Source organism: Meles meles, chromosome 1 (assembly GCF_922984935.1).
Source record: "Meles meles chromosome 1, mMelMel3.1 paternal haplotype, whole genome shotgun sequence".
NCBI lineage: Eukaryota > Metazoa > Chordata > Mammalia > Carnivora > Mustelidae > Meles > Meles meles.
The window spans coordinates 37045495-37059837 of NC_060066.1; the positions used below are offsets into that span (position 1 = coordinate 37045495).

At 40.3% G+C, this 14343-nt stretch overlaps 1 protein-coding gene, 1 long non-coding RNA gene and 1 pseudogene across 6 annotated transcripts in view; 2 read left to right on the top strand and 1 right to left on the bottom strand.

Moving 5' to 3' along the window:
* Positions 1-1912, top strand: part of ANKRD46 (ankyrin repeat domain 46) — a 33618-nt gene extending 31706 nt beyond the window's left edge. For all 5 annotated transcript variants that reach the window (XM_046010144.1, XM_046010174.1, XM_046010149.1 and 2 more), the window contains one exon: positions 162-1912. In XM_046010144.1, coding sequence (XP_045866100.1) covers positions 162-378 — 217 coding nt within the window. In that variant the 3' untranslated portion in view covers positions 379-1912. The remainder of the gene's footprint in view (positions 1-161) is intronic.
* A 1333-nt stretch (positions 1913-3245) lies between these two features.
* On the bottom strand, positions 3246-4812 carry LOC123944817. The gene is made up of 2 exons (XR_006818850.1): positions 3453-4812; positions 3246-3338 (listed from the first exon to the last, which is right to left on the bottom strand). It is a non-coding gene; the product is annotated as an uncharacterized LOC123944817 (long non-coding RNA).
* Positions 4813-5695: 883 nt separating this feature from the next.
* Positions 5696-5858, top strand: LOC123927789 (annotated as a pseudogene).
* Positions 5859-14343: the final 8485 nt, after the last annotated feature.

Sequence of the window (14343 nt, forward strand, 5' to 3'; positions counted from 1 at the left end):
ATACATCAGTACATGAATGTATGAGAGCACATATATGTCAGTTTTCTTCCTGCAGGTGTTGTCTTGGCTTTTCTAAGTAACACGGTTGCTGTTGTATCTTTCTGAAATGGGTGGAATGTGTTGTTCATGCCCCTTTCCTTTGTCTTTGCTCCTTTTCACAGTGCCATGGAAAGCCATTCTCTCCTCAATCCCAACCTGCAGCAAGGGGAAGGAGTCCTGTCCAGCTTCCGAACCACATGGCAGGAATTTGTCGAGGACCTGGGCTTCTGGAGGGTGTTGCTCTTGATCTTTGTCATTGCTTTGCTGTCTCTTGGCATTGCATACTATGTGAGCGGGGTGCTCCCGTTTGTGGAGAACCAGCCTGAACTGGTGCATTAAAGGAGCCCATGGGGGTGGGGCCTGTCTCTTTCCTGGCTTCCACTGTTTGTCCTGAGTTTCTCAAACTTTTTCTCTTAGTGCAAGGCAGTGAGGGCTGTACATTTTTTCTTTGTGCATTTTTATGTATTGTAATCCCTTTTGAACAACGTGGTCATTTGAACTTAACTACATACCGTAGTCAAGTATACTTCATCCTAAAGCTACCTCTGACTCAGCCCAACTTGTTAGAATGCCTTCACATAGCCTTGTTTCATAAAAGCGTGGAGGTGACTGAAGAATGAAAGATAAAGGAAGAGACGAGGGAGTCCTTGCTATGGAAACCTTACCCTAATATGTACCAACTAAAGTGAAGTGTTCAAAAGGAGAAAGATTTTCTTATGTGTTTACTTTTTTGTTAGTTGGTTGATTTGGGTTTTGTTTATTTTTGCAGGAGCCCCTTTTCTTCTTTTTCTTCTTTCCTGGGAATAGGGGAAAGAATGAAACATTAAGCTTAAAACTTGAAGTGCTTTTTTTCACATCCTGTATAGCAAATCAGTATTGTGGGAATCTGTTTGGTTTATTTTAATATTTTTAAGTCTAGTTACAGACCAAACAGAACTCTAGAAAATTAGCTGTGTTTTCTTCAAAAATCATTGATTTGATCTTATATTTATTTGTTTATAGGATAATTTTGGTTCTCTTTTTTGTAAACTGCTTTGCTTATTATTAATATCTGTGAAAAAACTTAAGTTCATTTAATTCACTTTCACATTTCCTCTAGTGTTTTTATCAAAGATCTCCTGTTCATCAAAAATATAGTCAGGAAACACTTTTTCTACTCAGTAGTTAGCAGGGAAAGATAATTTGAACATCTGTCACTGTAATTCTGTAGTGCAATTATTGTGGAAAATTCAGCTTTACAGGCTAGCTGCGCTGTCACAACTATACATGCAATCCTGTTTAGAGGCCCTGTTAGAATTGTCTTAACAGTCTCATCCGAGTCAGTAATTCTCTGATGCAAGAATGGATGGAGCATTTCTGAGGTAACAGTGCTGAGCACTACTGTACTGGGTGCCATTAACTCTTTATGGATGGTAATATTATATAAATTGAAATCTGGTCCTCAAACTATATTGCAGCTTTCAGCAGTATGTTTGAAGGCCTCTTTTGTTAATGACTCTGTTATGTATAAATCATATTCTTGAGTTTTTAAAAAGTATATGAAGTTGATAATTATTCACTGAGTGTAGTCAGAGAATTGTAGTGAAAGAACTAATGGTTTTATTTTTTAGAACAAAGGCATCTAAGCTAATGCTAATTGAATTGTTGTTAGAGGTAGAAATTATAGTTTATAGAGTAGGATTGGCATTTCTGTGATTCTCGTTGCTTCTTGATATTTTCTCTTGTATTTATATATGTAGGTTGAGGTGTTTTCTTTCATGTGGTTTTATCCTCTCTTAAAGAGCTGTTTAAAAATTCCTGATTTTGCTGACTGCTTCAGGATCAGTTCACAGAGTCTTGTTTTTAGGGTAGAAACAAAATAAATAAAATACAGTAAAAAAGCCGACTTTAGAGTGGAGAACACTAGAACTCAAAATCAGAGTATATTCAGAATGAAAGCTTTGGAATTTGCTTTATGTTTGTAAATCTAAATAGATAAGCAGGATTGGTTAACATATATGTAAAGATACTGCATTTTTAAAAGATTTTAAGTGCTGATTTCTTTGTATTTTAATCTCTGCATTCAGCATTCAGTAATACTACCAATAAACGCATTTATAGTCTCTTAATCACAACCCATTTTCTTAGTGTGTCATTGTTTTCTTTCAATTTAGGACTCTTTGTAATAGGTTACAATTGCCTGTTTAAAAAAATGTTTTTTTCAAACCTGATAAACAGGTATATTGAATTTCACATATGTTTGCCTTGTAAGTGCTCTGAAACTAATTTGGGTGAATTGCTTGTGGATTCAAGAGCGACAGTAGCTACCATGATCAAGCACCTTCTTATTTTTACTTAACATGCCTCATCTTTTGCTGCCAGTCAGTCCCCGACCCAAGCTACATTTTCCCATTTTGCAAAGTGAGAAAACTGACACAGGGAGGGTTGTGACTTATCCAAAGTCAGAGAGATGGAGCATAGTGGAACAGGGATTCCAAGCTGAGGCTCTATCCCCAATTATAAGTTTCTTTTTTCCTTCTGCCCCACTGTCATACACCTAAGAGTGGAGTCATCTAGAAACTTGCCTGCTGCCATCACAGTAATACATTACTAAATTTTCCACCCACATTCCTAAAAACTTTCCTCCTCCTCTAATGCGCCATTTACCACATCTTCTTAGTATTACCAACCTTTAAAGTTAAAGGTCTAACTCTGGCATGTTCAGAAGACCTTCCCTAGTTAACCTTGACAGACTACTTCTCTGCCTCTTATTTCCTCATCAATTACCATACTGAATAAACATTGTTTTTTCATTTGTCTCTTATTATAAGCTTCGTGAGAGCAGGGGCTTAATCCCTATTACTACCCTGTTTGTCCACAGTGCCTCCTATGTTGTGTAGGACTCTTTGTACACACATACTGGCATTGCTTTTTCACCTGTAGCTGTATTTTTTCTTTTCAGATTAAATAGCTTTTTACCTTTCACATGTTCTAACAGGCTGCATGTGTGAACGGTGTTGTTCATTCTTTCACAGTATGCCTGTCGCTTGATAGAAGAATTGCACAGTCATGAATGCTGTGGCTCCTTTACTAAGAGCATGCAGGCTCATTTACCATAGGTAAAAGAAAATATATATATATATGTATATATACACACACACACACACATATATATAGTTGGTGTATTCTCGCTCTAGAAGTCCAGGAACAATACTTACCTGTTAATGTTGTTTTGGTTTGGCTTTTTTTTTTTTCTTTCCCAACCAGGTCTTATTCTTTGTCTTGTGAAGTTGTTCATGTATGTATCAAAGTACTTTTAGCTGCGGGAAACCAAAATCCAAATTAAAAGTGGTTTAAACCATAGGAAGTTACTGATTGATACAACTGGAAGTATAGAGGCAGAGTAGACCCCAAAGGTGATAATCCAAATTTACCTCAGTTCTCCTGTGCTTCTGGCTCTGCCCTCCTGCTTGTTCATTTCATCCTCCAGCTGGTTCTGAGATGAGCTTAGAATCTTCAGGCCTCATATCCATTTGTAATCATGAAGAGAAAAAGAAAGAGACTGTCTTTCCTGTGGTTTTCTCCTAGGAAACTTCCTGCCAGGCACCCAGCAAAGTTGCTCTGTGTTTCATTGGCTGACATTACATCATGTTTCCTCTTCTCAAACCAACCACAGCCAGGCACTGGACAGTGAAGCCTGGATTTATAGGCCAGTTACTGGTGAGGGTGGCAGTGATAGAACCCATATGATTGGCTTGGAGCAATGGTTTTAGAAATGATTGGAGGTGTTGCTGGCAACTAGTGGGCAGGGGCCAGCTGTGTTTTATGTCCCATAGCACATGGGAAGGTTTAACACAATAAAGAATTGTTCCATAGGTCATGATTCTTGAATGTTCTGTTGAATATTCAGAAAAAAAAAAAGTTGTCTGAGCCTTAAACCAACTCCATTTTTAGTTTTTTTTAGCCTCTCTAAAACAACTGATTTTTGCATATTCTCTTTATGACATACAAAGCTGACATTGTTTACTGACAGTGAACATGTTTGAGTCCTTTTCTTTGTGCTTAGTGTTACATTACAGTATTTAAATTTTAACCTGTTATATTTGAAAAAATTATAAAATATTATCAACCATGTGTTAGATGTGTAAGACATGTACTAAATTTTAACATCCTAAAGGTTTTTTTAATCTAATACATTTTATTAATTGTGTTATGTTAGTCACCATACAGTACATAAGTAGTTTTAATGTACATTGAATTTTCCAAGAATACAACAATGAAATCAGTGAGGGAAGATTCTACTTTATTTTGTTAAAGCTTGACCAAGAACTGTACCTGTCTCAAAAAATCTTGTTACCAGTGCTACTGGTGATAATTGAGTCACCATCACAGGTCTGTGTATAGGTATTGATGACTTTATTGCTTCTTGTGTGACTGTGCCTAAGCATTTATATATTGAAATACATGTTTTATTATCAATTACTTGTCCTTTATTTTGCCTTTATATTGTGTGACTTATATGAAATCATTTTATTGATTTTAGCAGTTGTTACTTTTATCTGGGACTCATATCCATACTATACCTTCTCTCATTTAGTCATCTTGATTTACCTTTTCCAAATAGTTTATCTTAGAGGGTACGAGAAATAGCATTTCTCGAAGTTAATAGAACACTATGGGGGAAAAAAGGCCAGCACCTGGTTAAACTACCCTTTAAAATTGTTCAAGTCCAGGGCGCCTGGGTGGTTTAGTCAGTTAAACATCTGCCTTCGGCTCAGGTCATGATCCTGGGGTCCTGGGGTCCTGAGCAGGGAGCCTGCTTCTCCCTCTCTCTCTGCCCCTTCCCCTGCTTATACTGTCTCACTCTCTGTCTCTCGAATAAATAAATAAAATCTTTAAAAGAAATAAAAATAAAATTGTTCAAGTCCGAACACTTCCAACTCTGCTGATTGAAGTAGGATCCTGGGATCAAATCCTATTCCTTTGTGCTCTAAAGTAGCTTCAAAGCAGTTTTTTAGGGATGATCTTGGCCTTGCTGTGGATGCCTCTTTGGCTTCCCTCACAGCATAGATAGGTGGGCATTCTGTTCAGTCACCTTGGACTTTGTACATCAAAAATGGACTGGTCCATGGCCCAAGGAGTAGGAACTGTGTTTACCTGGCAGTGGAGGTGGCCACACTCCAGTTAGATGTCAAGGAATACGATCTGGAGAACTTGTTGCCAAATACTCATCAAAAACTTGCGATGGTATTTAGAGAATATTACTTGGAAGATGTTTATAGATCAGTACTGTTTAAACTTTCTGAAATTTCTATATCCGTGCTGTCCAGTGTTGTGACCACTTGTTACTTGTGGTTATTTAAATTAAATTGGAAATTTAGTTCTTCATTAGTACAGTTATCTGAGCCTAAAACCCAACTCCATTTTACATTTGAAAGCAAAACTAGTGTTTTGCTAGTGTAAACTAGTGTAAAACTAGTGTTTTTTGTGTTTTATTTCTAGTGTTCAATAGCTATAAGAGGCTAGTCTATCGAATAGCACAGATTTTTGCAGAAGTTCTTTTGGACAGCACTGTCCTAAAATCTATAGGGTCAAGTTAGATCAGTGACTGAATTGTATTGTGGCAGTGCCCACCCTAACTACTTTTACTAAGCTCTTCATTAAAAGTGGTAACACAAGCTTTGCGCAGTGGCAGTATCGTAGCCAATGAGGTTTATCCGAGGCGCGATTATTGCTAATTGATTATTGCTAATTGAAAAGTGGTAACACAATACAGTGCTTATTAACTTGCTTAATCTTTGCAAATTGCTGTTGTTCTCTCCACCACACAGTTAAAGAAATTAAGGACCCGTGGCAGGTCGGAATAACCTGCCCAAGTTCACCCAGCAGAGCTGGGATTTGAACTTGGACAGTGTAGGACTGGAGTTTCTCCTAACCTTCGTGCTGTGATGCCTCCCACTGTGTGGCTGTGATGCTATCATTTTCAAAGTAAGAATTGTCTTGAGGACTAGCCGTGTGTACCCACCCACTGCATCTATTTAAGGAAAGTTACTGAGGATGCTATTGGCACAATTCTTTGTGAAGACCCCCAAAGAGGAGCTTTTCTTCTTCAACCGTAAGCAACTGCATTTCCGCTGAGCTTTTGCTTTCATCTTATTTTCTCTATGAATTATGTAATTGATCAGGTAGACTTCCTCATTCACACTGGATGCTGGAAAACTTAATGCCAAATTTGGGTTCCACTAGAAGTAGGGGTGCCTGGGTAGCTCAGTGGGTTAAAGCCTCTGCCTTCGGCTCAGGTCATGATCCCAGGACTCTGCTCAGCGGGGAGCCTGCTTCCCTTCCTCTCTCTGCCTGCCTCTCTGCCTACTTATGATCTGTCACAAGTAGATCTGTCTGTCAAATAAATAAATAAATCTAAAAAAAAAAAAAAAGCAGTTGTAATGTAGACCATTAATGGTGATTTATTAGAACCTCATTCCTGGCTTATTTTGTATGCTCATCTTTAATTTTATTTTCCTGTTCTAAATGTTCACTTTTTATTTATGCAATTCTGTATTATTTATGCCCCTTTAATTTGTTTTTGGATCATGATGGCGTATGATAGTTAATTAGATAGTTATTTTTATTAGTATGAGTTGATAGGACTACAGCAAAACTGTCAGTTTCTGGAAACTAACAGTAGAAAATGCACTGACTTTTGCAATGGGAAACAGTAGTTTGTTACCTCCTATTCAAAATACAATTATGGTTTCTGGCATAGCTGCAGTTGTCAGTTTACCTTATTCATGCGTCTCTCCATTCCACAAAAGGATTTAAGTTCTGCTGAATAAGCAGGTATTATTCTAAGCTATGGAAACCGAATGTCTTGGTTCTCTTCTAGCATTCAGATGAATCATGTGAGTGGAGCCTAAAAAAAATGAACATTATAACAAGTTACTATAATCACAAAATTTTAAAGATGAAGGGACATTAGGAGTCATCTAGGGAAGGGAAAAAGACCGAGAGGAATGGAATGACTGGTCCCACAAGTAAGAAAGGGGCAGAACGGTTGTGTGAATCCAGATCTAGTGTTTTACTCTTACCACACTTGCCCTTACCCACATCTCCAGCCTCCCCATAGGCTATCAGAAATGTCATTTAAAAATACAAGTACCTAGTGTTGGTTACATAAATAAAAACTTTCTTGCCGTGGTGTTTTGTGTACTTTAATAGTTAACCAAAATACTGATCTAATCAGTAAGTTGATCATGTCATAAGCCAAGAATGTATTTTTCTGTAACCCCATTCTATTTGTTTATGGGAGAATCACCATAAACCTATCATCTTCTCTTGATAAACACTTTGAGAAATCTTTCACTTCTCAAAAAAAAAAAAAAAAAAATGACATCAGGTAATGCACATTATCTGTAAAGCACCTTACACCATGGAAATGCTGTGGGGAAGCCAAGCAGAAGGCCCCAGAGTTTCCGTTAGAGGCACAGTGTTGCCTATTTTTCACTGGTCAGCCACAGTACTTTTTCTTATTAGAACAACTAACTATTTCTTCAATCCCATTGTCTGTTGTATACTTTTAATTCAGGGTAGGAGGTTGATGCCAGAAGGACTGTGAATGTGAGCCCCAAGTTCTAAAATGCCCTGCTCGATGATGCTTCACACGGCCAATCACCGCTTAGTTCTCTTGTGATTCAGATGTGTCTTACAAGTGAGCTCTTCAGTACATGTTCCCATGTGTCCTTTCCCACATCTCTGGTAGGAGTTTTTAAAAAGTAGTGAGAAATGAGTGAAGAGAATGACCCACAGTCAGAAGAAAACTATCAGTGTATCTGCTAAGGACTCACTCAGGGGTGCTCAGTAGATTGTTCTTGCCCCCTTTTTCTTCCTAAAGGTTTTCTTTTTAATCTGGATTATTTTTTCATGTCCAAATTAGTCTAAGGATCAATGTAATATTAAGCTCTGACTTGGGGTAATTCCAACTTGAGATGTACAGTAGTTAATCTACTCTTAGGAAGAAAAAATACTAGATGGATTTATTTTTTATTTGTAGGAGTCATCACAAGTTAATGTGTGCGTATATTATTTTATGATCAAAACTAGTTCAGCAAATTTCAGGTGTTTATCTTTCTCTTTTTTTTTAGAGTATTCTTTATGTGCTTTTAAAATTGTATGGCGTGCAGTGTTAGCTCTACAGAATACTTGTGTGTTTTTGTGTGTGCCCATAAGCCAGGAAACCTTTCTGGAGGTTAAAGAATATTTGTCAGCCTACTTCTCTTGCAGCTTCCTGGTGTAAATGGCAAGTAATTTCAACTTTAGAAGGGTGGCATTGCAGGGTTAGTTATTTCTTCCTGTAATTGGGCTAGGAGAAGGTTATTCTCTGTCACAATAAAAATTAAAATTCCCTTTCTTTGGGGATTGATTTCTAAATTTGAAGACTCTGGGTCAGAGTTGGCTGGGTTGTTTCACTGAAATTTCAGCCCCTAAGAAACAAAAATAGGTTTTGGAATAGTTTCTAGGTCACTGGCACAGAAAGCCGGCAAAAAGTGCTAGCTTGCTTTGGATGGTCCTCGTTAGTACAATTCCATCAGTACGGGCTGTTCTTTTAGCCTGTGACTCAAGTTCAGGAGGAAATAAAATGTAAGGATCCCCAAATTTGTACTCTGTAGTAAATGTTTAGCCCTGGATTCTCCTGTATTTTAATAGAACCCCCGACTTAAGGGGTAGAGACGTATTTAATGAGATGTCAGTTCTATATTGTACCCTATTGAACTGTTCACATTCATCTGTTATTTTACTCTGTGTTCCAGTTCTGAATCAGACAGTGGAGGCTGGGCTTATATTAAAAAGCATGCAGACTTGGGAGGCGATAGATCTCAGCTATTCTTAGTGTGGACTGACCTTGATCAAATAACGTAAGCTTTCTAAGCCTCTGTCTTCATCTGTAAGACAGTTAATACCTACCTCACAGACTTAACAGTGAAGAAAAATAACTTACTTGAGAGCTGTGTGCCTGCAGGTATGTGTACCTGGCCCTTTAAGTGCTGATAGTGTTGTTGTTCCCATAAAGAAAACAAGGCTTAAAAAATTTGGTATGTTTCCTGAGGTCATGGAGTAGACCAAAGCAAGAATCTGTCTAATTGTGGCGATTTTGTGCGTTAGAACACGGTGCTTCTCCCATTAAGTGAGTCTCCATGTCTAAAAGTACTTGGAACTCAATATAGGGACTCAATAAGTTCTCCTTTTCTCTTGGCAGAATAAGTAATGTGGTTTATTGACTGAACTCTTGCTTTTTATGTGCAAATGATCTACACTTTATCACACAATTTCTGATTCACTGAGGATAGTTTAATAACTCCTTTATTAATTAAAATTCCTGTCTGTGATTTTTTTGTACCTGCAGCCTTGTAAGAGCTTGTAGAACCTCTTAGGCATCATCTCATTAGCTCTGGCTGCTCCTTCTCAATGAAGAAACTTCTTATCTACAAAGAGAAAGCCCAGAGATCTTTCCAGGCACAGGGAAAGGAAAATGCACAGACTTATGACTGCTGGACTGTCCAATCTCAAATTTACACTGAGAAGGGAAGTGTACCTTTTAAACCAACTGTTGGGTTGTAAAATGCCAAATGCACACCATGTAAGGCTGAGGAGGATGATTTCCATTGAGTTCCATGAAAAAAGATCTGGATGTGGGTAGCCACATTGACTACATTCTTTCAAAACGGGTTCTTCTAATGGAACTACTTTTGAATATACCAGAGTAAATGAGAATTACGGAAGCTTATATTTTCTTTCAAGTTGAGCTCTTTTTTCTATTTGATAAACATGATAGTTTTTCTCTCATGATTTTTGTATCTGCGATTATGTTGGCCGTGTCAGATCCCCAGAGATGTGGTGATATCATCTTGCCTAATTATAAAAATGTTTCAGTGGCTGAGCTTAGAAGCCCACTATACTTCTTATGATCTTCAAAAAGTATGTGTTGGTCACATGAACTGGGAATGCACTAGATTAATTAATTAAACCTTCAGCCATACTGGAATTCCCGTTCTGGAAAGTGGTAGTTCCAGGCCCCGCCCAGGAGCTCTGCCCTATCTTATTTCCCCTTTAACAAATGTGACACCTTTCCAAGGCCTGCCCTGCCCTAGCCTTGAGCTGCGGTTGGAAGAGAGAAAGACTTGAAAAGCAAGGAGTTCTTGTTCTTTTGGTCCTTTTGGTTCTTTTGGTCCTGACTCAAAGAATGCTAAAAATAGAAGGGGCTGGAGCTTCCCTGTGCAAAATTACAATTCTCTTTGCATAGATTAAACATCTGACCCTCCTCAGACTACAACTTCTATTTAACCAGAAGTCTTATTCTTATTAGAAAGAAATCATTTTGATTCCAGAGTTAAGTGGCTAAGCCCCTTTTCTCCTGCTGATTGAGCTTCTTTGTTGTCATTAATAGAGCCCCGTTACTCACACTAGGGCCTAACTTTGGTTTCCGGGCTTACAGCTGCTCAAATAGCATTTCCAGCTGTGGAATAAATAAATATAGGTGGTCAATTTATTTCACACATCAGCCTTTTAAAATATGTCTATGTGTATGATGTTTCTCGATCATTTAATTTGGATACTATAAATTGTAACAGACTGTTGCTTCAGGGGCTTCTGAGGTGCAAGAATGGATATGAAGGGGTGAGGTAAGATGCCCCACCTTCAGCATTCCAAGGGGAATGCAAACACACAACTTGTTCTCTTTACCTCACTATTTGCCAGGTTTATATAAAAACAAAATAAACAAGGCACATCATTCCACAGGCATCCTGTGTTTGTGATTGGGAGACAGATTGGCTTAGTGGGTAAGCACGTGTGCCTTCAAGTCAGACCTGGCTCTGGATCCCAAGCTTACCGCTATAGTGGAGTGGTCTTGGTCAGGTTGCCTGCTCTTCTCCCCTAGCTTCAGCTTCACAATCTGTTAGATGAAAATAGTAACACTAACCAGAGGCTCAAATGAGATAAAGTACATAAAATGCTGGACGCAGGGTCTGGTAACTGTCAGTTATTGGTGTATTTATGTGATTAGTTCTGTTTAGGCCAACCACTACCTAGAACTGTGCCGGCCCGCAATGCTACACTTCGGGAGGCATTTGAAAGGACAACTTCTGTTCCCTTGTAATTGGTCAGGCCCTCAGGCACTGGCTGATTGGATTCCCGGATGACTGGATGGCTTCCTCTCTGAGCTTTCTTTAAATAATACCTTAGTTATTAGCTCAAGAGGGGGTTGACCACAGTCTCTGCCAATCTCCCCAAACCTTCCCTGCAGGAAGCCCAGGACATTTGAGGAGCTACAGAGCACTTCCCATCCAATGTTGAGAGATCTAAGGCAAGAACTGGAGAAGCAGGGCCTGTGCTTGCCAGGTCCAGACATTCATCCCCTTGTTTGGTCCCAGTTCTACTCTGTAGAGTAGCAGAACTGAGATTTTTTTTCACCCTCTCCACTTCTACAGAGAAGGAAACTGAGGCCTGGAAGCTTTGCAAGACAAGACAGAAGCTGAGTCCAGACTATCTAACCTCCAGGTGCTCTCTGTGTCTGGCTGGCTCTTACCACCTGAGCATTGGAAGCCAAGAAAGGAGGGACACAGACATCAGTATCCTGTGAGCCTGTGTCCCCAGCATGACTGTGTTATGGAGCTGCATCTCCATAGAGAAGAAGCAGAGAGACCTCACCGCCAGGCCCCTCCTGTCTAGTCCTGTCCTGTGGTCCACCTGGCATACCTATGGCCTTCCCCGTTCCTCCAGCTGAGCCCAGAGGACCATCCCCTCTGCCGGGGGCAGGATGCAACCTCCACAAAGCAGATCACATCCATTTGATCTTGAACAAAAGGCTGTGACCGTGTCTGAAATGACAACTCCCCAGCGGGTGATGTCATGCTGTTTTGTCTCCATAGACTGTGGGGATCTGATTTCAGTTGTGAAGAAAAATGGTCTGGGGAAAAAAGTTACTTCATTCGGAAAATTCCGAGAAGCCATAAATACAGTTTGCAGCTGATGAAAGCACATTCACAGGCAGACAATAGCTTTGGGATGGAAGAAGAACCCTCTTGAGAGGCCAGGCCTTTCACCCCCACCCATGGCCAGCAGTGGCCCTGCTTCTCCCAGGCTTCTGGCAAGATTGAGAGCAATCCCTCTACTCAGGAGACTCTCTGTACCCCAGTGGCAAATTGGCTAGGGACGGATTTTCCCTGGTTCTCATCCTAAATTGCCTCTTGCCCAGTTCATCCTGGAGTGTTTGGCACAGTTGTGTCCACCTTCCTGTCCGAAATGGTTGACCTGCATTTCTGAGTTCTGAAAGCAAATTAAAAATAACATTTTGTTTTGTTTTCATTTCTTATTCACTTTCTAGCCTTGGAATCTCTCTTGAATCTTTTTCACTTTGTATATTCTTTTCTCTTTTTCATACAGTTGGCACAGTAGGAAAGAGGGAGAAAACAGAGGATGAACTTCTGTTTTGCTTTTCATAAGAAATTTAAGAGTATAATTCCTAGTCCAGATCCTCAGGCCTGAGTCAGGAAGGAATAACCATTGCCAGGAAAGACCAGAGGCAGAGAGCTTAGAACTGGGGGTAAGTTTTCAAGAGATGTTGCATCCCCCTGACTAGCTCCCCCCAACACACAATAATATAAAAACAATATGGCAAGATTACAGAATTTGGGGAGGTCAGAGAATGTTTTCCTAATCTAGTCCTTCCTTCCATCATTGTATCTTCCTGGTGCCAGGTCCCTAGTTCACTTAGCCCCTCATTCTGTCTTCTCTGTTCCCACAAACCCCAGCTTTGGGGCATCCTTCTCTTGGGGCCTGGCCTCCAAGAAGTCCATGGTCTTCCCAGACCACGGGAGCTGTTTTTTCCTGAAACTCACCCACAGCCTCTGATTTCCATCCCCAAATTGGTTCCTAGAGATGACGAGCCCCTTGCAGTTAGTCCTGAGAAGGGGAATCCCTTCCCTTTGGCCCTCAGCCTGGGTGCCTCCCGCACAGGTCTGCTCCAAGTACCCGCAGCCCTACCAGCTGCCCATCTGCAAAGTCTGAGCTGGGCCACTGTGGTGCAGACACTGCCCCAGGCCTGGCAGGCCCCTCCTGGTTCCTGCCTCCACCCTGTGAACCTCAGTGACCTGCCAGACTACAGGTTCAGGCTCTTGGAAGGAGAGTCCAGTTCCTGGAGTAGGTACAAATACAGTGTCAGAGGAACCCTGGGAGGAGACCACATGTGTCCTTCGGGGGTTCTCAGTCCCTCAGGCACAGCATCACCAGATAACAGAAGAATAAAAACAAAGCCAAAGCTTCTGAAAAAGTCCCCATTAACCCAATTAGTCAAATCCTGAAGGGGCTTTTGTCTTAATGGAATTTGACTATATCTGAATATTACTTGAAATTTTTAAAAAATCAGTTCACATTTAGGAAATATGGATTTTAAGCTCCTGGGATTTGATTTCTAGACATGAATAGTTTTGCCTCATAGATCAGTGTTGCCCCATAGAAGTACAATGCAAGCCAACTGAGTAATTTTAAATCATCTAGCAGCCGCATTTTTAAAAAGCAGTAAGAAACAGATGAACACAATAGTATATTTTATTTAACCCAGTATGTCCAAAATAGCAACATGGAGTCAATATTAAGAACTATTAATGAGATATTATATATTCTTTTTGGTGCTAAGTCTTTGAAACTTTACCCTTTCAATATATCTCATTTTGGACCAGCCACTTTTCAAGCACTCAGTAGCCACATGGGGCTAGCGGCTACTGTGCTGGACAGTGCTCTTACAGGCAACTGTCATCTCTCCTGGGAAGGTTCCCTGTGAGAGATGATCCTGGCAAGTAGGCAGTGGCTCTGAGGACACAGCTCTGAGGACACAGCCACCAGAGCCTGGCATCTGTCAGAGAGCATAGGGTACAACCAAAAGCAGTGGAGGAGTCCATTAGAAAGCAAGTGCTGTGGGGACAAAGGAAAAATAGAGCAAGATAAGGAAGTAAGTGCTGGGGTGGGTCGGGTTGTAGTATTAAAGAGAGTAGGCCTCCAAGAAGGTGAGATTTGAGCAAGTCTGTATGCAAGAGCTGAAGAAGTTGGCCCATAGAGCATCTTCACAGGTCAGCTAGAGCAAAGGCCATTGGGTGAGCAGGCATACACCTGGCATGTCTGAGAAATAGCAGAGACACCATTGTGTCTGGTGAGGAATGAGCAAGGGAAAGAGTATTAGGAGATGAAATCACAGAGGTAAGGTTGTGAGAGGCTAGATCATATCAGGCCTGACAGGCCATTGCAAGGACATTGGCTTTTATTCTGAGCAAGAATCAC